The sequence below is a fragment of the Pogoniulus pusillus genome, chromosome 16, assembly GCF_015220805.1.
Source record: "Pogoniulus pusillus isolate bPogPus1 chromosome 16, bPogPus1.pri, whole genome shotgun sequence".
Classification (NCBI taxonomy): domain Eukaryota; kingdom Metazoa; phylum Chordata; class Aves; order Piciformes; family Lybiidae; genus Pogoniulus; species Pogoniulus pusillus.
In genome coordinates, this window is record NC_087279.1 from 2,192,882 (window position 1) to 2,219,621 (window position 26,740).

The following is a 26,740-nucleotide window of genomic DNA, read 5'->3' on the forward strand; positions in this document are numbered from 1 at the left end:
AAATGATCCAACCCAAAGGACAACCCAAGGTGGTTGCTCCAACACTGACAGCTCACAGAGTGAGGTCCAAGTGACTTCAAGAGGCACAGAAGCACCCAGGGCCTGCTGACTCTCCAGATGTGAAGCTCAAAGCCCTGCTCTCAACATGCTGCCGTTTTGTGCTTCAGTCTCCATCACACAGATCATGGCAATCCAGAGCACCTGCTCTCACAGCTCACCTCTCTCAGCAACTCTTCTTCCCCCTCCCCACCCCAAACCTGCCCAAATCAATCATTGGGATAATCTTTGCTTTCTGCAGGGAAAGGGCCCCAAGTCTTCCTACCCTCCAAGGCCCACCAGGAGCTCTACAGCCTCCTTCACCTGCTCTGTGCACACAAACAACGTGCCCTGAGGGAGGAGAGATGGGTGCAGAAAGGGCTCCTCAGCTTCCTCTGTTAGCACTGGGCAGTATTTCCTTCAGACTTACGAGCTTCCTCGGTTCTTCTCTTCTCTGAAGGCCTGCTGGGTTCTCCAATCCCAATCAGGTTGGCAGCCACTACTCGGAACTCATACTCCACCCAAGGGTTCAGCCCCACCACCGTGGCAGTGAAGGTCCTGCCATCGATGACCTCTGGAACTGGGAGACAGCCACAGTCAGCAGTGCAACCCAACCCACTCCAGCTCGTACAGACTGCTGAGAAATCAATCTGCAGGCAGCTGAGAGGCTAAACAGGCAGGGAGGGGTTCCCCTGCACACCATGGGAATGAGAACTCAGAGCCCAGAGAGTGGTGGTGAATGGTGCCACATCCAGTTGGCAGCTGGCACTAGTGGTGTTCCCCAGGGACCAGTGCTGGGCCCAGTCCTGTTCAATATCTTTATTCATGATCTGGACGAGGGGATTGAGTCCAGCAGCAGTAAGTTTGCAGATGACACCAAGCTAGGAGCAGCTGTGGAGCTGTTGGAAGGTAGGAGAGCCCTGCAGAGGGTCCTGGCCAGGCTGCATGGGTGGGCAGAGGCCAAGGGGATGAGACTGAACAAGGCCAAGTGCAGGGTTCTGCACTTTGGCTACAACAACCCCAAGCAGAACTACAGGCTGGGGACAGAGTGGCTGAGAGCAGCCAGGCAGAGAGGGAGCTGGGGGTGCTGGCAGAGAGGAGCTGAAGAGGAGGCAGCAGTGCCCAGGTGGGCAGCAGAGCCAATGGCATCCTGGGCTGGCTCAGGAGCAGTGTGGGCAGCAGGACAAGGGAGGTTCTTCTGCCCCTGTGCTCAGCACTGCTCAGGTCGCACTTGGAGTGCTGTGTCCAGTTCTGGGCTCCTCCATTGCAGAGAGATGTTGAGGTGCTGGAAGGTGTTTGGAGAAGGGCAGCAAGGCTGGGAAGGGGCCTGGAGCACAGCCCTGTGAGGAGAGGCTGAGGGAGCTGGGGGGGGTGCAGCCTGCAGCAGAGGAGGCTCAGGGCAGAGCTCATTGCTGCCTGCAGCTGCCTGCAGGGAGGCTGTAGCCAGGTGGGGTTGGGCTCTGCTGCCAGGCAAGCAGCAAGAGAACAAGAGGACACAGTGTGAAATTGTGCCAGGGGAGGTCTAAGCTGGATGTTAGGAGGAAGTGGCCCTGGGCAGGCTGCTCTTGTTGGAGGTGTCCCTGCTGCCTGCAGGGGGGGTTAGACAAGATGCCCTTTGAGGGTCTCTTCCAGCCTGTGAATCTGTGATGAACCTACCTGTGCTCACTGCTTGCCATCCCACGGAGAAGGGGGTCCTTGCCTGGACCACATACATGGTGATAGGGCTGTGGTTGTCTGCTCCTGGCCTCCAGGACAGCTGGGCCGTGGTGTCGGTGATTTCATCTATGGTCACAGCTTCTGGGGGACCTGGGGGACCTGCAGGAAGGATGACAAGAGAGGGGAGCTCAGAGCTAGTCCAGGAAGGGAGCGTTCTGGCCTTCTTCCCTCAGTCAGGACAGAGGTAGGCTAGATGAGCTTGGAAGGCACAGGGGAGATACTCAAACCCAGAGACCAAGAGCTTCAGCCTCGGCTCCAGATGTCTCCAGGTGAGCAGCAGAGCTGTGGCACACCTGAGCTCACCCTGTAGAGCAAGGCACTTGCTGCAGCACTCGGGATCTGCTCTGCCACCTCGTGTCTGGTGCTGCAGCACTGGCCTCTGCACACGTAGGAGTGGTGGCTGCAGCAAGCATGCAGCCAGAGGCTGGTGACTAGCACGGTGCCTGAGGACAGAGCAGTGGGTTCAGAGACTCACACATTCTGGGCTGGAAGAGAACTTTAAGGTTGTCCACTCCAACCTCCCTGCAGTGAGCAGGGAACACCCCCAGCTAAACCAGGTTGCCCAGACCCCCAGGGATGGTTCCAGAGATGAGGCATCTGCCATCTCTCTGGGCAACCTGTGCCCTTCATCAGCATGGATGTCAACATTTTCTCCAGCCTAAGTCTTCCTCTCTTAGTTCAAACCATCACCTCTTGCCCTGGCGCCACAACCCCTGCTAACAACTCTGTCCTCAGCTTTTTCCCACAAGCTCTTATTTTCCCCTTCACTGCTGGTTTCCTTCAAACCAGCAAAGCACTGCAGGATGCTGGCACCAGAGAGGACTTCTCTCCTCTGTGACACAGAATGGTTTAGGTTGGAAGGGAACTCAAAGCTCAGCCAGTTCCAACCCCCTGCCATAGGCAGGGACACCTCACACTAGAACAGGTTGATCAAGGCCTCATCCAACCTGGCCTTGAACACCTCCAGGGAGGTTGTGGAGCACAGAAGCACCGAATTTGATGTTCCTCTCATTTGTTTACAGAACCAGCACCAAGGAAATTTCCCAATCAAGGCTGTTTTGAAATGCTTGAGCAAAAATGAGTCTGGGCTCATGCTACAACAAAGACCTGAGAGTTGGTTTAAGGAGGAGCAGCTTTCTGGGGGATGAGAGCAGCAGCTTCACTGCCTCCAGGGACCAAACTCTCTGCCCAGCACATGGTTCAGAAGGTCTATGCTCATAATACTGTGGGGGAAACGTGGGGGGAAGCCTGACAATATACTGAGGATAGCAGAAGTGCCCAGCTAGAGACAAGAGCACACTGCTGAATGAAGGGCTGGGGCCAGTCGTGCCCATGGTGGTGTTGGGATGATGGTTGGACTCGATGATCTTGGAGGTCTTTGTCTACCTTAATGACTGTGATTTTACTCTCCCACAGCTCTGATAAAGGAGGACTTTGTTATTTAAATGCTCTCCTCCTTTTCACTGAGCTGCCTGAGAACTTAGGGAACATTAAAGCTGTGGTTTTGGGGTCTAGAAGAATTGAGGGTTGCAAGTACAGAGCAGCACCAAAGTTTGCTTTCCTCAAAGCAAATGAGCTTGAAAACATAGAACAGACTGCATGGATCCAGGCTTAGGTTAACTAATTGCATCTCTGCTAAATTTATTGAATCAGAGAGGCTGGAAGAGAGCTCCAAGCTCCTCCAGCCCAACCTAGCACCCAGCCCTGCCCAACCAACCAGACCATGGCACTAAGTGCCCCAGCCAGGCTTGGCTTCAACACCTCCAGCCACGGCCACTCCACCACCTCCCAGTGCCAATCACTCTCTCTGACAACAACTTCCTAACAACATCCAGCCTAGACCTCCCCTGGCACAACTTGAGGCTGTGTCCCCTTCTTCTGGTGCTGCTTGCCTGGCAGCAGAGCCCAACCCCACCTGGCTACAGCAGCTGCAGACAGCAATGAGCTCTGCCCTGAGCCTCCTCTGCTGCAGGCTGCACACCCCCAGCTCCCTCAGCCTCTCCTCACAGGGCTGTGCTCCAGGCCCCTCCCCAGTTTGCTTCCCTTCTCTGGACACCTTCCAGCACCTCAACATCTCTCTTGAACTGAGGGGCCCAGAACTGGACACAGCACTCAATGTGTTGAGTACAGAGGCAGAAGAACCTCCCTTTTCCTACTGGTCATTCCTAGTTACAGATCTCCTGTGGATGCTGACGAATAGATCTTGAGGTCACAGAATCACAAAATTGGTTTGGTTAGAAAGGAGCTTTAAGATCCAACCATTATCTAATTACCAACCATGTCCCTCAGCACCACATCTCTGCCTCTCTGAAACACCTCCAGGGATGGAGATTGAGCCACCTGGTACCAGTGAATCCATCAGAGAAGTTACTGGATCATGTTCATCCCAGAAATGGGCAGCAAGGCAGTCAATGAACTGGATGATGTTTCTGCTGCACAGGTCAGCAATCAGCTCAGCTAGGGCAGGTTTTGCATTCAGGGATGTGTATGAGTGTGTGAAAGAGGAGAGGCTGAGGCCACAGAGGTTAACCTGAAGAAAAGGAGGCTGACAGGAGAGACCCTCTTACTATAAGTCCCTGAAAGGGAGCTGGGCTCTTCTCCCAAGACCAAGTGATAGGAGGAGAGTAAACAGTTGCACTGTGGGAGGTTCAGGTTGGCCTTTAGGAACAATTTCTTCCCCAAAAAGGGTTCCCAAGGCCTGGACCAGGCTACTCCAGAGCAGTGGTAGAACTCCCATCCCTTAGGGAGTTTCAAAGCTGTGTAGATGTGGTGCTGAGGGACGTGGCTTAGTGGTGACCTGGCACTGCTGGGTTAATGATTGGTGATGTTAAAGGTCCCTTCCAAGCAAACAATGACTCTGAAAGAATCTCTTCACCTGCTGTTTGAAATCACTGTGAGCCCCAGTGACTGGCACTGGAATGGGCTGCCCAGGGAGGTGGTGGAGTCACCATCCCTGGAGGTGTTGCAGCCAAGCCTGGCTGGGGCACTTAGTGCCATGGTCTGGTTGGTTGGGCAGGGCTGGGTGCTGGGTTGGGCTGGCTGAGCTTGGAGCTCTCTTCCAACCTGCCTGATTCTCTGATTCTATTTCTTAGTTTAATGCCAAGCTGCTGGGATCTCAGTGAGCATCCCTGAGCTCAGAGTTGTCTTACCAGCAGCAGAAGACAGGAAAGGCAAATTTTACAACAAGAACAACAACAACAATAACAACAACAGTAAGAAAATCCAAATACCTCTTACAATCAGGTCTGCAGCAGCTGATAGCTTGTCCACACTTGTTTGCACCATGCAGACATACTTCCCAGCATGCTTCAGCTGGATGCTTCTGATCATCAAATCACCAGCTGAATCCTGCTGATAAAGTGGGGAGAAGTGGTTACAATTCCTTTGTAATGAGTGCTAAACATCATTATCACACGAAGGACACTGTGACTAATGGCTTTGCTTTACACTGCTGATGAAAACATTAGCAGTGCAAGCCCTGGCCTATTAAAACGATGTGAGGCTGCCTTGAAGATAAGAGTGGGACTGGTTCTGCCACGATGGCTCTCACAAGGAGCCTGGTTTGGATCTGCCAAGCAGTTTCCCCATTGAAACAAAGCTTCTTTAGGGCAAGTTTGCTCCTTTACCTTTCTGAGTATCCAACTCACAGCCTCCCTGAGGATGGCCAAGTTGTGTCTGCAGCTATGCCACAAGTGAAAGGCAGCCCAAGTGATGAGAGATGAGCTTGGTATTCAGGCCAGCATCTGCACTGCCTGGTGGTTCTGTGCTAAAGATCAGGAGAACAGCTCTCTCTCTGAGGAAATCTTGCATCACCTAACAGCAGTAATTTGTTTTCCAAACGCCAAGTGCATGTCTGATTAACTGCTGAAGAGAACTAATTAGGTTTCTGTATGTATAGGAAGCTGAAAACCTCTCTCTAATTTTCTCCTGCAGACACAAAGCCTTGGCTAGGTTGGCAGGCTCAGGGTAACCTTGGGATTGGGCCTTTTCCTGACTGAGGAATACTAATAAAGTTTGTGATTTTCAGCTTTGCAGCCTGGTTGGGTTTGTTCTGCAGGAAGAGTTGGTGCTGCCTGATGTGCATTGTGGTGGCCTGGTTGGAACAGAGACAAAAGAGCAGAGCAGATTTCCTCCTCTCCTAAAGAAGCTGATGCACAGATTGCACTGGGTTGGAAAGGACCCTCCAAGGGCATCTGGTCCAAATCCCCTGCAGGCAGCAGGGACACCTCCAGCTAGAGCAGCCTGCCCAGGGTAAGATCAAGTCTGACCTTGAATGTCTCCAGGGATGGGACCTCAACCACATCCATGGGCCATCTGCTCCAGTATTTCATCACCCTCATTGTGCAGAACTTCCTCCTAACCTAACTCTGCCCTGCTCCAGTTTCACACCACTGCCCCTTGTCCTGTCACCACAGCCCCTTCTGAACAGTCCCTCCCCAGCTTTCCTGTAGGTCCTCTTCAGACACTGAAACACAGCTCTAAGGTCTCCCTGGAGCCTTCTCTTCTCCAGGCTGGACAGCCCCAGTTCTTTCAGGCTGTTCCCACAGCCCTCTGATCATCTTCATGGCCTCTTCTGGACCAACTCATCAGCTTCATGTCCTTCTTGTGGTGGGGATCTAGAGCTGGACTCCAAGTGAGGTCTCAGCAGAGCAGAGGGGGAGAATCTCCTCTCTCCATCTGGTGCTCAGGCTTCCTCTCACCAGGATGAAGCTGGTGAGAGGCCTGGAGCACAGCCCTGTGAGGAGAGGCTGAGGGAGCTGGGGGTGTGCAGCCTGCAGCAGAGGAGGCTCAGGGCAGAGCTCATTGCTGTCTGCAGCTGCCTGCAGGGAGGCTGTAGCCAGGTGGGGTTGGGCTCTGCTGCCAGGCAGCCAGCAACAGAAGAAGGGGACACAGCCTCAAGCTGTGCCAGGGCAGGTCCAGGCTGGATGTTGTTAGGAAGTTGTTGTCAGAGAGAGTGATTGGCATTGGAATGGGCTGCCCAGGGAGGTGGTGGAGTCACTGTCCCTGGAGGTGTTGGAGCCAAGCCTGGCTGGGGCACTTAGTGCCATGGTCTGGTTGGTTGGGCAGGGCTGGGTGCTGGGTTGGGCTGGCTGAGCTTGGAGCTCTCTTCCAACCTGCCTGATTCTCTGATTCTTTTGATGCAGCTCAGGATGTGATTGGCTTTTTGGGCTTCCTCCCTACCTTCTCCCCCTTTTCTCCTCTGCACCTGCCACTTGCTGACAAGTCCTGAGCAGTAGTTCTGACCAGGGCTGTATTTAACGAGTGCTCTAACCACTATGTCACACCCAACTCTTCTCCTAGCTACCAGATTTCCATGAACAAAATCTTTTCAACCTTCATCCACCAAGTGCCTGCACCTTGCAGCAGTTTCTGCTGTCAGTGGGTGCTGGCTGGGATCCCCACAAGCAACCAAGCCAGAGACACCACTGTGCCCCTGCCAGGAAACAGGCACAGATAACAAATGTTCTCTGTGACACTGGGTGGTGGTTGCAGAGCAAAAATACCTAACCTAAGCCTGTGGTTACAAAGGGAGGACACAGACTGTCCCTGCCAGAGAAAAACAACTTCACTGAGTGAGTTCTGTTGCAAGGAGGAACCCCAGAGTAGGTCTTCTGACACGCAAGGTGAATGCCTCACTTGTGAGCAGATTTGGGTCATGCCAACAAGACATCATAAAAATTCAACCCCAGCTACAATGAAGAAGTAAATTGGCAACTTCTCAGGCTAGCAGACACAAGATAGCATCTCCTACTATTAACTTAGTTGAGTCTATTCCTCCTGCTAGTAGCCCTTTGCCATCTTGCTTACTGTTATCACCCCGAGGGGATTGCTTCAGAGTTAATACTTACTCCTCCAACTCTTTCAAAGTGATCCCCATCCTTTTCAAAGTCTATCAGGTGTCCATTAAATGACCAGGTGAACATGATGTCTAGGGAGTGGTCGTGAGACACCTGGCAAGGCAGGACAATGCTCTCTCCAACTGTGACATCCATGCTGAAAGGGGACACCATAACCCGCGTTGGATCTACAAAGGAAACAAAGGGAGGGAGAGAGGAGGGAAACATAAAAGCATTAGTCACAGAATCAGGCAGGGTTGGAAGGGAGCACAAGGAGCAGTCAGTTCCAACCCCCCTGCCATGCCCAGGGACACCCTACCCTAGAGCAGGCTGCCCACAGCCTCAGCCAGCCTGGCCTCAAACACCTCCAGCCATGGAGTTTCATCCACCTCCCTGGGCAACCCATTCCAGGCTCTCACCATTCTCAAGCTGAACAACTTCTTCCTCATGTCCTGTCTGAACTTACCCACCTCCAGCTTTGCTCCATTCCCCCCAGTCCTGTCACTACCTGAGAGCCTCAAAATTCCCTCCCCAGCTTTTTATAAGCCCCCTTCAGATCCTGGCAGGCCGCAAGAAGGTCACCTCAGAGCCTCCTCCTGTCTTGTCTTCGTGGGAAATGGAGAGACATGCAGAGAAGAGAAAGGTCCTAAGAGGTCTACTGTGGCTGCAACACTGCCACCAGAACTTGAAACGTATGCAGAGATCATTTATGAAGGTCCTCAATGTGGGGAGGCTGGAGTAGATGACCTCTAAAGTCCCTTCAAACCTAAGCCATTTTGTGATCCTCTGAGCTTTGATTTTACCCTCTGATACCTTTCTCCTATTGATAGATTGAAACACCAATGAGTAGATGACCTCTAAAGTCCCTTCAAACCTAAGCCATTCTGTGATCCTCTGAGCTTTGATTTTACCCTCTGATACCTTTCTCCTATTGATAGATTGAAACACCAATGAGTAGATGACCTCTAAAGCTCCTTCCAACCTAAGCCATTCTGTGATCCTCTGAGCTTTGATTTTACCCTCTGATACCTTTCTCCTATTGATAGATTGAAACACCAATGAGTAGATGATCTCTAAAGTCCCTTCCAACCTAAGCCATTCTGTGATCCTCTAAGCTTTGATTTTACCCTCTGATACCTTTCTCTATTGATAGATTGAAACACCAATGAGTAGATGACCTCTAAAGCCCCTTCAAACCTAAGCCATTCTGTGATCCTCTGAGCTTTGATTTTTACCCTCTGATACCTTTCTCTATTGATAGATTGAAACACCATTGGTAACTCCTCCAGGATCCTCTTCTAGCCCCCATCCTGATGAAGAAGGCTGGAAGAGCCAACCTAAATCATTCTGTAATCCCTTCCAACTCAAACCATACTACAAATCTATGAAAAGAAAGAAGTCTCAGCAGAGCCTCAGCAGCTTCATTAACAGATGCAAGTGAAGCACCTGGAATTTCTCAGACCTAAGCTGTGCAAGCACAGGTTACTAAAGCCATGTTTAATTACTGCCTAAACTCATGGCATTATGATTTTACAGTCACTGGGGACTGCCACTGCTGAAACTCAAGAGCTGAAGCATCCCAAGCTCAGGCTGCTACAGAAGTGTCATGCCTGTGGCAGAGCCCAGGTACACACAAGCCCTGAAATTCCTTTCAGCATCACAAGCTCATCCCCTGCCATGCTCAAAGCCCCTGTGAAATATTCATGAAGGGCTTGACTGAGATGAAGTGGGTGACTCCCACAAAGCCCTGAGCTGTCCCACATGAGTCCTGCAGTGATCCCTGTAAGCTGTGGTCCTTAACAAGTGTCAGCACTGAGATTTTGCTGCAGCTAACCCTTGCCTCCACAGCCACTTGGTTGCAAGAGGTGAGAAGTCTGCAGCATGACTCTGATGCTGCCTGCTGCAGGGCATGCAGTTGGTAAGAGCCTAAAGAATGAAAGAGGTGTTTGCTAAAGACCTGCTCTCCACAGCTCCTGGGAGCACTGCAGGGCCTGCAAGTGCCTAGGGTCCCCAAAAACCAGGGCCCCAGCTCTTAATCCAGTCACAGAATCATAGAATCAGCCAGGCTGGAAGAGAGCTCCAAGCTCACCCAGCCCAGCCTAGCATCCAGCCCTGTCCAACCAACCAGACCATGGCACTAAGTGCCCCAGCCAGGCTTGGCTTCAACACCTCCAGGCACAGCCACTCCACCACCTCCCTGGGCAGCCCATTCCAATGCCAATCACTCTCTCTGACAACAACTTCCTAACAACATCCAGCCTGGACCTGCCCTGGCACAACTTGAGGCTGTGTCCCCTTGTTCTGGTGCTGGCTGCCTGGCAGCAGAGCCCAACCCCACCTGGCTACAGCCTCCCTGCAGGCAGCTGCAGACAGCAATGAGCTCTGCCCTGAGCCTCCTCTGCTGCAGGCTGCACACCCCCAGCTCCCTCATTTGGAGGCAGTGTTAAGAAAACCACAAACCCCCCAAAACACCACTAAAAATTAAAGATTCAGATGCAGGTGAAAGGTGAGAATTGCTACCAATAAAATCAGCCCTCAGCTGCCCCCTGAGCCTACCAGAGAGGGAAGCTGAAGTGCTTGGCATTTCCCAGCTCTCCTGCAGAAGGAACAGGCAGGACCAAGCTGAACTGATCCAGGTCAGCTGTGAAAGTTCTGCATGGAGAGGTTTTTCAGAGGAGAAAGAAGTGAGTGCTGCATGTGAGTGGGGATGCTCTCAGGGGATGAGAAACCTTCTGTCACCAGGAGGTGAAATAATCTGCTTTTCAGCCTCAAATGAGAAACAGTGAGCGAGAGAGAGCAAATAACCACACCGTGCATGCAAACACATTCAGCAGGTGTCCTGAAGGCAGAGCAAACTCAAGGACAGCAGACACTGACCTGGGCTCAGCTTTGCTGCAGAAAGAGACCTTCCCTGCTGAGCTCTGAGAGCTGTGCTCCTGTGTGATCACAGTATCAACAAGATTGGAAGAGACCTCACAGCTCATCAAGTCCAACCCTTTAGCACAGAGCTCAAGGCCAGACCATGGCACCAAGTGCCACGTCCAGTCCTGCCTTGAACAGCTCCAGGGACGGCGACTCCACCACCTCCCCGGGCAGCCCATTCCAGTGCCCAATGACTCTCTCAGTGAAGAACTTTCTCCTCACCTCCAGCCTAAATCTCCCCTGGCACAGCCTGAGGCTGTGTCCTCTTGTTCTGGTGCTGGCCACCTGAGAGAAGACAGCAACCTCCTCCTGGCCACAGCCACCCCTCAGGTAGTTGTAGACAGCAATAAGGTCTGCCCTGAGCCTCCTCTTCTCCAGGCTAACCAATCCCAGCTCCCTAAGCCTCTCCTCGTAGGGCTGTGCTCAAGGCCTCTCCCCAGCCTCGTTGCCCTTCTCTGGACACGCTCAAGCATCTCAATGTCCTTCCTAAACTGGGGGGCCCAGAACTGAACACAGCACTCAAGGTGTGGTCTAACCAGTGCAGAGTACAGGGGCAGAATGACCTCCCTGCTCCTGCTGGCCACACCATTCCTGATGCAGGCCAGGATGCCACTGGCTCTCTTGGCCACCTGGGCACACTGCTGGCTCATGTTCAGGCAGGTATCAATCAGCACCCCCAGATCCCTCTCTGTCTGGCTGCTCTCAGCCACTCTGACTCCAGCTGTAGGTGATCTCTGGAAAGATTCCAAACCCATCTGGACGTTGTGGTCTTGGGCAAGCTGCTGTGGCTGACCTTGCTTCAGCAGTGGGGCTGGACCAGATGAGCTTTGGAGGTCCCTTCCAGCCCCTGACACTCTGTGAGCCTACGATTCACAGCTCAGGAACAGGGCTGGACTTGCAGGCTGTGCTGGGACACAGCCGACTGCTTGCTGGTTGTCTGTAGGTGTCACTGAAGGCTCAGGGAAGCAGGAAAGCTCCCTCTCAGCTTTCCTTCTGCGCTGGCATTTCTCTGTGTGCCAGCAGTGGCACTCTGCAGTTTCGTGGGCAGTGTTCCCTGCCTGTCAGTCAGGCTGGCAGCTCACGGAGCAGCTGAGGCTGCAGGGTGTCACTGGAGCAGAGACGGCTTGAGCAGCACAGGGCTGGTCCTCAGCTGGAGCAGACCTGCACTTGCACATTGGACAGCTCTGGATGTCACCAGCCTCCAGCCTGGCCTCACTAACAGGGGGTGCTGAGGCCAGCTGAGCTTTCACAGCGTCCCAGCTTAGTAGGGGTTGGAAGACACCTTCGGGGATCATCCAGTCCAACCCCCCTGCTACAGCACAAAGCAAGGTCGCCTACAGCAGCTTGCCCAGGACCACAGTGTCCAGATGGGTTTGGAATCTCTGCAGAGATCCTTCCCTGTCTCCCTGCTGCCTTCCACCCTTTGGCTCTGCCGCCGCAGCACACTGCAGAGGACTCGGGGCACGTCTGAGCGACCCAACCAGTTCGCTTTATACTGCAAGAGGTTTCTAACCAAGTTTTCTTGCTAGCTTTCAGTTTGTGAGCAGAAAGGGAGCTGAGCAGCACTTCCCATCTGCAGGCAGGCTGTAATTGCCTGGCTGTGCCCCTCGTCCCCTGCTGAAGTGAACCTGTCATTAGCTGTTAGTGCTGCCAGCGGCCCCGCGCCTCCATTCGGGAAGCTGCGAAGCAGTTCCGAGCTGCAAACCAGCAGGCTGCAGGCGTCCTGGGTACGCTCCGAGGGCAACAATTAGCCAGTCTGAGAAGAAACCAGCCCACCCCTGATCTCCTATTGATTGGGTGTCCATTAGGAAGGATTACTTGTTTAGGGTAAACAGCTTTGCATGGCTGCATCTGCTTCTTGTAGCTCCCGCGGCGCTCTGCTCTGTGGTATCGATCTGCAGGGCATGACACAGCGGGACACGAGCTACAGGGGTGTGACATCAGTGACATGAGATGAATCAGAGGCTGGCACTTGGGGATGAGGCATTTTTCTTAGGGGGAAAAAAAAAAAGATACTAAAATAGGTCAGCTCAGAGCATGTGAATATCTTTGGAGTGATACAAGAGGAGCAGGGCAAAGGCAGAAGCGACGTCGCTTGTGTTGTGCCCATCAGCAAGGTTTCAGCTGACTGCAGGGTTTTGCCCACCTAGAGACAGGCAGAGCTGTTGGTGGTAGATGGTTACTTGGCACCCCATTTGCAGTTGTGCTCATTTCCAGTTTGGCTCACTTGGGGAGCTGGAGAAGAGTCTCTTTAGTCTGAAGAAGAGTAGCCCCAGAGGGGAGCTGAGCAATGTGGATCAGTTATTAAAGGGTCAGGGGGCAAGGGGATGGGGCCAGACTCTTGTCAGGGGTGCCCGGTGGCAGGACAGGAGGCAATCATAGAATCAGTCAGGGTTGGAAGGGACCACATGGATCAGCCAGTTCCAACCTCCCTGCCATGCTCAGGGACACCTCACACTAGAGCAGGCTGCCCACAGCCTCAGCCAGCCTGGCCTTAAACACCTCCAGGGATGGAGCCTCAACCACCTCCCTGGGCAACCCCTTCCAGGCTCAAAGAACTTTCTCCTCACATCCAGTCTGAACCTACCCATCTCCAGCCTTGCTCCATTCCCCCTACTCCTGGGCACAAACTGGAATCCAAGAGGTTCCACCTGGACAGGAGGACAAAGCTGTTTGGTGTGAGAGTGCTGGAGGCCTGGAGCAGGCTGCCCAGAGAGGCTGTGGAGTGTCCTGGTGTGGAGAGCTTGCAAGCCCAGCTGGGCACTGTGCTGCTGGGCGAGCTGCTTTGGGTGCCCTGCTTTAGCAGGGGAGTTGGACTGGCTTGGACTGGATCTCTGGAGGTCCCTTCCAACTCCTCACCATGCTGGGATTCTGTGAGAGGCTGAGTACTTTGCTCTGCTGGGAAGAGGTTCAGCGATGCTAATAACCACAGAGCCTTTCTGCTGAGGCTCTCAAAGCTCTGAGCAAACACTGAGCTGTGCTTTGCCAGCCCTGGCTGCTGGAGGAATAGAGAGCATTTTCTTATAACAGAGGGCTGAACTGGAACATGCTCAGGAGATGCAGCTCCAGTTGTTGGCCTCTAATCAGTGGAATTGAGCATCTCAGATTAAAAAGGGGGAAAAAAAGAGAAGAGATTATGTCAGCATTTCCACTGCTGCTTCCTGAAACCCACACACCTAAAAGCCAAATACTTACTTAGACATCAATGCTGGCACAAAGGAGCAGAGAAAAAGGGGCATGGAGAGAAGGGAATCCTTTGGGTTTGGCATATTTATGCAGAGTAAAATACTGAAGACATCAGAAGTCTCCCCAAAAATTAATGGTGCCTCCAGACTGTTCTTAACAGGGACAATTCCCAAGAGGTTCCTATGGGTTACTCACAGAATCCCAGTGTGGAGGAGGTTGGAAGGGACCTCTGAAGATCTTCCAGTCCAACCCCTCTGCCAAAACCAGGGGCACCCACAGCAGCTTGCCCATAATTGTATCCAGGCAGTTTTGGAATGCCTCAAGAGAAGGAGACACAACACAACCTCTCTGGGCAGCCTGCCCCACAGTTCTGACACCCCCAAAGTCAGTTTTTTCCTTCCTTTCTTCTTCCAGCCTTGCCCACTTCACTTTATTCACCATTTGTTTGTACTTCCATGCCTCTGGATTTGGTTAACAGAAGGAAATGAGAATTCTGAAAGAGATCTTCCTTCTCTCCATTACTACTCTGCTTAAACAGGGAAAATCTGTTGCAAATATTCCTGGCTCTGAAGGGGAAAGCATTGCAGAAGGGCACAAAGCAGCTAGGCAAAGATGCAGCAGGCAGGAGAGCCATGGGCTGGCTCTGTAGCTGCAGCAAACAAACAGCAGGGCTTGTTTTTGCTGAGGGATAGGTATGTTTTCTTCCTCTACATCAGAGATATTAGTATCCCACCTGTGACAGAGAGCCCACCTGGGCTGCAGCAAGAGCAGTGTGGGCAGCAGGGTGAGGGAAGTGATCCTCCCTCTCTGCTCTGCACTGGTGAGACCCCACCTGGAGTGCTGCATCCAGTTCTGGAGCCACTGGTACAAGAAGGCTATGGAGGTGCTGGAAGGCATCCAGAGAAGGGCCATGAGGATGAGCAGAGGGCTGGAGCTGCTCTGCTATGAGAAGAGAGATGGGGTGTTGGAGCTGTTAAGTCTGGAGAGGAGAAGGCTCCCAGCTGACCTTACTGTGGCCTTGCAGTATCTTAAGGGGGCTACAAGAAAGCTGGGGAGGGACTTTTGAGGCTGTCAGGCAGTGATAGGACTGGGGGGAATGGAGCAAAGCTGGAAATAAGTAAATTCAACCTGGATATTAGGAAGAAGTTGTTCAGCATGAGGGTGGGGAGAGCTGGAAGGGGTTGCCCAGGGAGGTGGTGGAAGCCTCATCCCTGGAGGTGTTTCAGGCCAGGCTGGCTGAGGCTGTGGGCAGCCTGCTCTAGTGTGAGGTGTCCCTGGGCACAGCAGGGGGGTTGGAACTGGCTGATCCTTGTGGTCCCTTCCAACCCTGACTGCTGCTATGGTTCTATGATTCTATGTCACCCAGAGGGCATGTCTGAGTTAAATGCAGCAAGCAGCTCAGAGTGACTGCAGAGAGGAGGGCATCGATTCCAGGCTGGACAAGAGGAGCCCATCTAGACCAAAGTCATTTCAGCACACGAAGCTCCGACTCTCTGCATCATGTAGTGTGATAGGAGCATGCCAGGGCATCTGTTAGCTGCTTAATGAAAGCCAGTGTGGATGACAAGGTAATTTCAGGTTCAAGCATGAATGCTCAAGTGCAAGAGTTTATGTTCAATTACCAGATGCTTCAAACAAGCAGCTAAGACAAAGGCGAGCGATGCCGAGCTGCATCCAGCGGGAAGCAAAAAGGGACAGGGCTGCTCTTCCCTGGCCTCAATTCCCATCCTCTTTGCTCATATTCCTCCTGTGGACCTAGGCAGATGAAGCTGTAGTTTCAAGTTTGATTAACCAACTAATTACCTCATTCTCTTAAACGCTCATTAGTGCTAAAGACCCAGCTCCATTTCTCCCCACCCCTCCTCTGCATCAAAACCAAGACAACTTAAACCAGGATTTTCTTGGAGATAAGCTACAAGCAGGGACTCAGTCATCCTCTTATTTCTTGCTCTGGAATGCCAGCACGTTTAGTGTTTTGCCTTTTATCAGGGGGAGTTAATAAATGCACTGCAGATCAATGTCCTCTCTTTTGCAGTGGCATTTTACAGGACTGCATTGATTTCAAAGCAAGGAGTGCCTGCAGACAATAAAAATCCATCTCAGAGGTGGAATCATCTCCTTTCTGTGAAGAATCAAAGTCCAATAGCTGAATACTCAGATGTGCTCTAACAGCTATTTCTCCTCTAGCTGTGACCAAAACATTTACCCAGGACCATAAAAATAAAAGTATCTGAGGCCTGACTAGCAACATTCTGAGAGCTCTTAATGCTCCAGGCACCATCAGGTACTGTGGGAGATGGTGAAGGGAGCAAAATACAACCCTCAACTAAAGAAATCAATAACCAGTGAGTAACTAAACACATAGGAAACTGCAGAGAATCACAGAATCACCCAGGTTGGAAGAGAGCTCCAAGCTCAGCCAGCCCAACCTAGCACCCATCCCTAGCCAATCAACCAGACCATGGCACTAAGTGCCCCAGCCAGGCTTGGCTTCAACACCTCCAGGGATGGAGACTCCACCACCTCCCTGGGCAGCCCATTCCAATGCCAATCACCCTCTCAAAATACTCCTATCTCAGAGTCACAGAATCAGAGAATGGTTTGGGTTGGAAAGGACCTCCAAGGGGCATCCAGTCCAGCCCCTCTGCAGTCAGCAGGGACATGCTCGACTAGAGCAGGCTGCTCAGAGCCTTGTCCAGCCTGCACTTGAATATCTCCAGGGACAGAGCCTCTATATCATAGAATTATAGAGACAGAGAGACAAAGAGAGAGATAGAATCATAGAATCAGTCAGGGTGGGAAGGGAGCACAAGGAGCAGCCAGTGCCAACCCCCGCTGCCATGCCCAGGGACACCCTACCCTAGAGCAGGCTGCACACAGCCTCAGCCAGCCTGGCCTTAAACACCTCCAGCCATGGGGCCTCAACCACCTCCCTGGGCAACCCATTCCAGCCTCTCACCACTCTCATGCTGAGCAAGTTGCTCCTCACACCCAGCAGGTCCTCCTCACATCCTATTTCCCTGGGCAACCTGTTGCAGTGTTCCAGCATCCTCACGGTGCAAAACTTGTTCCTAGGATGCCATCCAAATCTGCTCCGCTCTCATGTCCAACCACTGCTCCTCACCCTCTCACTGCAGCACTCTGCAAACAGTCCCTCTGCAGCCTCTTTGTAGCCCACTTCAGGTACTGGCAGGCTGCTATTATGTCTCCCTGGAGCCCTCTCTTCTCAAGGCTGAACATCCCCAGCTCCCTCAGCCTGTCCTCGGAGCAGAGGACAGATTCATTGAGTACTTCATGGAGCAAAAAATTAAGATAGCCAAAATGAAGACTGAAACGAAATGGGGAAGATATTGATGGAATTTGGCTTTCATAATATCATAGACATGAGCTGTGATGAGTCTCAGGCAGGCTTTCAGGAGCAGGCAAGTGGCTTTTACACCAGTATAACTCTTCTTTTCCATATCATCAAGGCAAGTAACTGGGTTATAATGAACCTTTCCTAACAGAAAAGCATGCAGCAGTTGCAGTATCCTCTGGTGTCTACTGTGCCAGCTCAGCCTGACAAAATGTAATCTTATTAGAAGTGAAAGGGATGCTGTCAGAGTGCAGAAAAATGGAGTTCAGGCTTTAGGCTGAAGTCACTTCTCTGATTTTAGACATATATGTGGTTAGTGGTGAGAGCTTGGTCTGGATATAATGTGTGACTGAGCTACCTTGGGTCATGCTGCTTTCCTCTGCCAGCACACTGAGGCATAGAATATCATAGACTCAGCCAGGCTGGAAGAGACCTCCAAGCTCATCCAGCCCAACCTAACACCCAACCCTGGCCAATCAACCAGACCATGGCACTAAGTGCCCCAGCCAGGCTTTGCTTCAACACCTTCAGTCACAGCCTCAAGCTGTGCCAGGGGAAGTCCAGGCTGGATGTTAGGAGGAAGCTGTTGGCAGAGAGTGATTGGCATTGGAATGGGCTGCCCAGGGAAGTGGTGGAGTCGCCATCCCTGGAGGTGCTGAAGCCAAGCCTGGCTGGGGCACTTAATGCCATGGTCTAGATGACTGGCCAGGGCTGGGTGCTAGGTTGGACTGGATGAGCTTGGAGGTCTCTTCCAACCTGATTGATTCTGTGATATTCTAACTGCCCATCCAGCTGCTGGAGATTGCTACACGAACAGCAGCTTCCTGCTCAGCTTCATTTGGAGCTGAGCTGCAGCTGAGCTCCAAGTTATTACCATATTTCTTAAGATGACAGTGAAAAAAGAGCTTCCCACAGATTGAAAACTGTCTAAACTTGATGTAAGAGTCTCCCTCCCTGGCATTAATGCCTCCCACCTGCCCAGACAGGTTCCAGGCAGTCAATCAGGTGTCTGTATTGCAGCACACTCCAATATGTGTTCTTTGGCTGGCTGAATAATAAATGAAGGTTAATTTCAGACTGAAAACACATTAAGGATGGAACTGCATCCAAAGATACTGAGGAGGGCTGGGCCATTAAAGCAGATCCAAAGACAAAAGAACACATGGAAATAGATCCCACTCCACTGAGAGCACAGAGAGTGTTACTTAACACGAGGGCACAATACTTCATTTGAACCTCCCTTTTACCTGCTGCAAAGCAATCTTATCAAATCAGGCTCTCTGCCTGCAACTGTGGCAAAGAAAATCACAGGTGATGGGCTCTGGCAATGACAATCCAATCTGTCACTCAGAGGAACTCCTACTTGCTCCTCACAGTGGCGTGGAACAGTGCCTGGTTACACTGCAAACCCCAAACACCCTTCACAGGCTGTCAGGGGCTGGGAGGGACCTCCAAAGCTCACCCAGTCCGACCCTCCTGCCAGGGCAGGAGCACCCAAAGCAGATCACACAGGAACACATCCAGGCAAGGTTTGACTATCTCCAGAGAGGGAGAGTCCACAGCCCCCCTGGGCAGCCTGTGCCAGGGCTCTGGCACCCTCAGAGGGAAAAAATTCCTCCTCATGTTTCCATGGAACTTCCTCTGCCTCAGCTTCCACCATTGCCCCTTGTGCTGTCCCTGGGCATCCCCCAGCAGAGCCTGGCTGCAGCCTCCTGGCACTCACCCTTTAAGTGAAAGGAAAGAAGAATCATAGAATCAAGCAGGTTGGAAGAGACCTCCAAGCTCATCCAGTCCAACCTAGCACCCAGCCCTGGCCAGTCAACCAGACCATGGCACTAAGTGCCTCATCCAGGCTTTTCTTGAACACCTCCAGGGACGGTGACTCCACCACCTCCCTGGGCAGCCCATTCCAGTGCCAATCACTCTCTCTGACAACAACTTCCTAACAACATCCAGCCTGAACTTGCCCTGGCACAGCTTGAGGCTGTGTCCCCTTGTTCTGTTGCTGGGTGCCTGGCAGAAGAGCCCAACCCCACCTGGCTACAACCTCCCTTCAGGTAGTTGTAGCCAGCAATGAGGTCACCCCTGAGCCTCCTCCAGGCTAAACAACCCCAGCTCCTTCAGCCTCTCCTCACAGGAGAGGCACAGTTCCTCCCCACAGATACCAGCTCTGCCTTCCTGACCCCCAAAGATGGGGCACAAGCTGTGCTGGTGCCTTTGGTGCAGCCAGGAGCAAGTCTCAGGCAGAGCCTGGCTCCAGCCTCCTGGCACTCACCTTTACGTAGTGCTATAGGATGGAGCTGGTGATGCTCAGTCTCGTTTCTGTGATTCTGTGAAACACTGATGAGGTCCCCCTGAGACTCCTCCAAGCAGCAGCACCCCAGCTCCCTCAGCCTCTCCTCAGAAGTGAGATGTTCCATTCCCCTTCCCCAGCTCTTTGCATTTCAGCCCAAACCAACCCCCCCTTCCTCTTCAGAGGTGCCTGCAGACGAAACCAGCGCCTTTGCCAGACGGTTGAGCCGCCTGTGACAACGCTTTACAGATGACCCTGCCAATTCTAGGTGTCACCTTTTGTGGGCTATTGATTGCAGCTGGCTGATACCTGCCTTTTCAAGTGGGGAATAATCTACTGTCATTGCAAGGGAAAGAAAAAAAAGAATGATGGCCATCGTGGGGAGAAGGTTAATCAGATACAGCAGAAATCATATCTGATCTCTGACAAATTGCAACTGGCTCAAGGATCAATCACCCTCCTCCTTCCAACACAAGCCACAGGTAATTGTGCACCTGTTAATGCTTTGCCTGGCAGCCAGCAGAGGGTTTGCCCCCTTTCAGCAGCAGAGCCTGTTGAGATGCTTGATTTATGGTGCTTTAAAAGATGGCTTTGAATAGGAAGGGCCATAAATAAAACAAATTCAGAAAGAAGGCAGCAGCAGAACCCCTCCCTCCCCCCCCACACAATAGGCAGGCATTCAGAGTGCAGAATTATGAAGTGACTGGCAGAGGCTTTGCATTTTTATGGGGCAGTTTGTCTTTAAGAGCTTTCCTGGCCAAGTTCTATGCCTCAGGGGTTGGGCTTTTCTCCCAGGCAATCAGCAACAGAATAAGGGGACACAGTCTCAAGCTGTGCTGGGGGAGGTCAAGGCTGGATGTTATGAGAAAGTTGTTGGCAGAGAGAGTGATTGGCATTGGAATGGGCTGCCTGCAGGGAGGTGGTGGAGTCACTGTCCCTGGAGGTCTTCAAGAAAAGCCTGGCTGAGGCACTTAGTGCCATGGTCTGGTTGACTGGATAGAGCTTGGCCAGGGCTGGGTGCTAGGTTGGACTGGATGAGCTTGGAGGTCTCTTCCAACCTGCTTGATTCTATGATGCTATGAACCTCCTCAGCAGGACCAAGACCTTAGGAATTGGCTGGCATGCAAGAATAAATCCCAAATTAAGAGTCATTAGCAGCAGATGCCTCTTGAGCTGTCAGACTTGCAAAACAGCACCAAAAAAATCAATACCTGGACTTGCCAGCTTCCCAGAACATGAGCCAGAGCTTAACCATCCTTAACAGGACCTAGATCAAGGCTTGCATGTGGGATCACAGAATCAGCCAGGTTGGAAGAGAGCTCCAAGCTCAGCCAGCCCAACCTAGCACCCAGCCCTGTCCAGTCAACCAGACCATGGCACTAAGTGCCCCAGCCAGGCTTGGCTTCAACACCTCCAGGCACAGCCACTCCACCACCTCCCTGGGCAGCCCATTCCAGTGCCAATCACTCTCTCTGCCAACAACTTCCTAACAACATCCAGCCTAGACCTGCCCTGGCACAACTTGAGACGTGTCATGGATGCCTACAAGCTGGTCCTGGTGTACAGGTCACTCATCAAGCAGCTCAAGACACATTCATCTCCCTAAGTGCCTGGTGTGAATGCAGTGCATCAGCATTTGCATTGGGAAGTGTAACTGGCTGGGGGCACTCACTGAGACCTCTGGAAGCAGGGAATGTTTTCACTACTATGTTAAGAAACACTTCTTTCTTAATGTAGTAGTTGGAGCCCTCAACACAAGAAAGACATCAAACTGTTGGAGCAAGTCCAAAGGAGGGCCACAAAGATGCTCAAAGGGCTGCAGCAGCTCTGCTATGAGGACAGAGTTGGTGCTCTGCAGCCTAGAGAAGGCTTCATGGAGACATTGGAGTGGCCTTGCAGGATCTGAAGTGGGCTACAGGAGGGCTGAGGAGGAACTAATGACAAGGTCTGGTAATGATAGGAGGAGGAGGAATCGGTTTGGAGTGGCAGAGGGGAGACTGAAACTGGATGTTAGGAAGAAGTTCTTGGCAGTGAGAGTAGTGAGACACTGGCACAGGCTGAGGGTGGTGAGACACTGGCACAGGTTACCCAGGGAGATTGTGGAGCACAGAAGCACCCAATGTGATCAAAGATCACATTGGGTGCTTCTGTGCTCCACAACCTCCCTGGAGGAGTTCAAAGCTAGGCTGGATGAGGCCTTCAGTGACTTGTTCTAGTGGGAGGTGTCCCTGCCTATGGCAGGGGGTTGGAACTGGCTGAGCTTTGAGGTCCCTTCCCACCTAAACCATTCTCTGATTCCATGATTATTCTACTTCTTTCTCTTACTGACCATACTGAGACCTGCAGGCTTGGTCTTGGGTCCAGCCTGGGAGCCTGTTCAATGCCAATTCAAACCCATTCAACATGATTTTGACTTTTCAGACTTTGAATCACAATTCAGTGTGAACAATCAAGCTTCACAGAATTCCATCAAAGAGAAAATCAGAGAAGCAAAAGAGGAGGCAGAGCACCAAAGCAGGAGGTAAAGGCCAGCATGGGGGCGCAGACCTCAGAGTGAGAGGGAACAAAATGAGATCTCCTCCTGACTTCCAGTCTGACCTTCAGCAAGTCATTAAAAGTCTCTGCTGCCTTATTTGCCCAGCCTGTAAAGTGGAAATAAGCCCTTCATTAAAAAGTGGTTTGTCTTCTGACACCACTGTGCACAGCAAATATTTTCATTGAGGATTAACTTTTTTTGCCTAAGCCCCATGGAGGCTTCCACACTACCAAGACTTGAAGCCCAAACATCTCTTTCTGAACAAGATCAAGTGGCAGCAAGAACAGAACCACAAAACTAACCTCAAGGACAAAACTCCCTGGGCCACAAAGGTCTAATTTGTTTCCTGGTGGAGGGGAGATGATCTCTGCATGTTCTGTGCTCTCTTGCAAGGAACTGACTCATGTCTCCTCGTTCTCATTAATTAGTGACAGGTCCAGAAGACAAATCCTGCTTCTGAGAGCTGTGCTGCTGTGTGTGAGTCTCTTGTTGGCTGAGCCCTGGTACTGATGTTATGGGAAGAGGCAGGATCACATGTGGGATGAAAATAACAACCTACCAGCCCACCTCATCATTATAGCTTGCTCCAAATCCCCTTGCTCCTGCTCGACAGGATAAATATTCAACACAGAGCATCATTAAAGAGTGTCCCTGACATTCCTCCCATCGTGTGACATTTTACTTCCAAATAGCCACAGGTTTTTCTCATGCAAATAATTTCAAAACAAGCATCAGGATCCAACTTGTGAAGACACAGGCAGAGGAGGGACAAAGAGCATGTCAGTGCTACCATCTCTCCTTCCAGCCTGGTCTTAGCAGTGGACTGTTTTGGCCCTGAACACACAGTGGAGCACCTCTGCTATGAAGACCTGCTGAGGAAGCTGGGGTTGTTCAGCCTGGAGGAGAGAAGGCTCTGAGGAGACCTAACAATGACCTTCCACTACCTGAAGTGGCTTACAAGAAGGATGGAGAGAGTTTGTTCACAAAGGCCTGCAGCAACAGGACAAAGGCAATGGCTTCAAACTAGAGCAGAGCAGACAGATTGGATGTTAGGAACAGGTTCTTTAGTATGAGGAACACTGAAACAGGTTTTCCAGGGAGGTGGTTGAGGCTCCATCCCTGGAGATCACAGAACAGAATCAGTCAGTGGTGGAAAGGAGCACAAGGATCATCCATTTCCAACCCCCTGCCACGGGCAGGGGCACTTCACACTAGAGCAGGCTGCCCACAGCCTCAGCCAGCCTGGCCTTAAACACCTCCAGGGATGAGGCTTCCACCACCTCCCTGGGCAACCCCTTCCAGGCTCTCACCACCCTCCTGCTGAACAACTTCTTCATAACCTCCTGTCTGATTCTCCCCATTTCCAGCTTTGCTCCATTCCCCTCAGTCCTATCACTCCCTGACAGCCTAAAAAGTCTCTCCCCAGCTTTCTTGTAGCCCCCTTCAGATACTGCAGGGCCACAATAAGGTCACCTGGGAACCTTCTCCTCTCCAGACTGCACAACCACAACTCTTTCAGTCTGTCCTCACAGAAGAGGTGCTCCAGTCCTCTGCTCATCCTCGTGGCCCTTCTCTGGACACCTTCCAGCACATCCACATCCCTCTTGTAATAGTGGCTCCAGAACTGGATGCAGTACTCCAGGTGGGGTCTCACCAGTGCCAGAGTAGAGATATTCAAGAAGAAGCTTGGCAGGGCTCTGGACAACCTCATCTAGTGCAGGATGCTCCTGCTGACTGCAGAGTGGATTGGATGCCCTTTGGAGGTCCCTTCCAACCCAGACCATTCTATGAGTCTGTGATTCCAGGTTGTAAAATTAGAATCATGGAATGGCTTGGGTTGCAAAAGACCTCTAAGATCACTGAGTTCAACCATCAACCTAAGGCCACCATGGCCATTAACCCATGTCCTGATTTTGGGATTAAGAGAAGAAACTTCAGTCTCCATATTAACTTTGATGAGATTGCTCCTAATCTTACTGAAGTTACATTAGAAGAGGAGAAAATCAGGTCCTAGGAGTCCTTCATGTTACGAGCCTCACCTCATCACCCTCCAGCAGCACTTTAGGTACTCTCTGTGTTAAAACTCATCATTCCCTGTCTTCATCCACGTGCCACTTGCCTGTTCCTATCAGATCAGCAACTCTGAGTAACCTGTTTGCAATCCAGCTGGGCTCAGGGAGAAAAAGTCACAACAGCTCAAACCCTCAGAAGTTTGGTTCTGCTAAGCTGCTTCTGAAAATCCTTGGGAGAAAATACACACAGAGGGCAGAGATTTCCCCAAGTCCTGTCCCAGATTCCTCTCTTTGACACACTTTTCCCTCCTACGACAGCAAATGTGCTCTCTAAACGCTTCCTCTGTATCTTTGATGTTAAAACCATAGCCTTCAGGCCAGTCTGTTCTTAGCCACTGTGTTCAAGGAGATGAAGCTCTTAGGATAAGAGAGTTGTTATCACTTTCTCCCTGTCTTCTCCCCACATGGCTTCCTTCAGCTTTACCCAAAAGCAGAGGGCAGCAGCCACTTCTCAGTGCACAGCATGTTCCCATCCTTATCTCCCCCAGCCCTAACTGCTGTGGAGACAGTTTGCTCCCAGCTTCCACAACAGGGCCATAAGCTACAATCATCTCAACTGAAATGACTTCTCTTAGAGCATGGCCCCAGTTTACCCATGTCTAGAAGTGGTGAGACACTGGCACAGGTTGCCCAGGGAGGTTGTGGAGCGCAGAAGCACCCAAGGTGATCAAAGATCACCTTGGGTGCTTCTGTGCTCCACAACCTCCCTGGAGGTGTTCAAGGCCAGGTTGGATGAGACCTTGAGCAACCTGGGCTAGTGGAAGGTGTCCCTGAACTGGATGAGCTTTTAAGTCCTTTCCAAGCCAAACCATCCTATGATTCTCCTTCCTTCTGGCTTGCTCTGCATGATAGCAGTTTCTCATTAACCAGTTTGTGCCATGCTGGTAGATCTCATCTCTTCCTACTTCTTACAGCTCTTCTCCAAGAATTAAAGCAACCCTCTAGAACATGGAGGCAAAATGGGTAGCAAACATGAGGTTCAACATATTAAGTTGCAAGTAGATGACTCTTGAGGTCCCTTCCAATCTAAACCATCCTATGATTCTCCTTCTTTCTGCCTTGCTCTGCATGGTAGCAATTTCTCATTAACCAGCTTGTACCATGCTGGTAGATCTCATCTCTTCCTACTTCTTACAGCTCTTCTCCAAGAATTAAAGCAACCCTCTAGAACATGGAGGCAAAATGGGTAGCAAACATGAGGTTGAACATATTAGGTTGCAAGTAGATGACTCTTGAGGTCCCTTCCAATCTAAACCATTTTATGATTGTTATATTCTCCTTCCATTTTTACCTGTCCCCAGTTTGGTAGCAATTCTCAGTTACCAAAACCTCATTAGTCTTCTGCATTCAGGAAATTAACTGCTGGATAAAGCAGTTTGCTGCTTATGTTTGATACACAATCAGGTGCCTGGGTACACACACATCGAACTCACTGCAATGAAAGAGCTCTCTCAGGACGCCCTGATCTATGGTCTCATTTTGAACAAGGTTGGCTTTTCATTTGTATTCCAAACCTAGAAAGATATTTTAACCTTTCTGAAATGGATCATGTGAAAAACAAAGGAAAGCAAGCTGATGAAAAGCCCTAATTAACCTGCTTTTGTCTCATTAAGAGGCTGCATTTAACCTATAGGTCACTGTCTCTATCAGCTGATGTATGGATGTGGTCTTCCACGAGGAGCTAAGGAACCCAATCTTCTCTTGATGATTAAGAATTCCTCAACCTCTTGGTGTTTTTTTGGGAGAGGACATGAAAAATCCCAAAATGAAAGCACTGAGCTTTTCAGGGAATCCTTCCAAGCCTTGCCTGAGATGGCAGAAGAGACACAATAAGGCTGACCCTGCAATAAACTGGGGGCTCCAGAGAAAATGCACAACAGAAATACTATTGCCCCCTCCCCTCCAGCTATACAAATGGAATGGTTAAACTTAGAATCATAGAACCAATCAGGTGGGAAGAGAGCTCCAAGCTCGGCCAGCCCAACCTAGCACCCAGCCCTGGCCAATCAACCAGACCATGGCACTAAGAGCCCCAGCCAGGCTTGGCTTCAACACCTCCAGCCACAGCCACTCCATCACTAAGTTCAACTACTGACCTAAACCCAACCACAGCCATTAAACCATGTCCCAGACTGCTGTGCCTGCAGGGTTCTTGACCACCTCCAGGGATGGGGACTCCACCACCTCCCTGGGCAGCCTGTTCCAATCCCTGACCACTCTTGCAGCAAGGAAATTGTTCCCAATACCCAACCTAAACTTCTCCTGGTGCAACTTGAGGCCATCTCCTCTTCTTCTACCACTATCACGAGTTGTGTTCGATCACATCTAGACTTCAGCATCACATCAGTGTTCAATATTGTTGTTGATGAGCTGGACCAGGGGATTGAGTCCAGCAGCAGTAAGTTTGCAGATGACACCAACCTAGCAGCAGGTGTGGAGCTGCTGGAGGGTAGGAGAGCCCTGCAGAGCAACCTGGCCAGGCTGGATGGGTGGGCAGAGGCCAAGGGGATGAGACTGAACAAGGCCAAGTGCAGGGTTCTGCACTTTGGCCACAGCAACCCCAAGCAGCACTACAGGCTGGGGCCAGCGTGGCTGAGAGTAGCCAGGAAGAAAGGGACCTGCACTGGATGATCTTGAAGGTCCCTTTCGACCTGCTTGACTGATTCTATGACCAACAAAGTGCCTGGAAAAGCTACCTCAGGAGGGTCAAAACATTTGTGGTCTTGCTTTTAAAAATACAACTCTCAAACTGCTAGAGATAAGCCCCAAACTGGCAGGAAGGAGAGG

The 26,740-nt window shown here is 51.4% G+C and overlaps 1 protein-coding gene across 3 annotated transcripts in view; it reads right to left on the reverse strand.

Annotated features, from left to right (window-relative positions):
- Nucleotides 1-26,740, reverse strand: part of LOC135182285 (contactin-4) — a 434,616-nt gene that overhangs the window by 12,100 nt on the left and 395,776 nt on the right. For 2 of the 3 annotated variants that reach the window (XM_064156171.1, XM_064156173.1), the window contains 4 exons: nucleotides 7,602-7,777; nucleotides 4,983-5,103; nucleotides 1,693-1,851; nucleotides 467-616 (listed from right to left, as the gene is read on the reverse strand). In XM_064156171.1, coding sequence (XP_064012241.1) covers nucleotides 467-616; nucleotides 1,693-1,851; nucleotides 4,983-5,103; nucleotides 7,602-7,777 — 606 coding nt within the window. The remainder of the gene's footprint in view (nucleotides 1-466; nucleotides 617-1,692; nucleotides 1,852-4,982; nucleotides 5,104-7,601; nucleotides 7,778-26,740) is intronic. The other variant, XM_064156172.1, reaches the window with a different exon arrangement.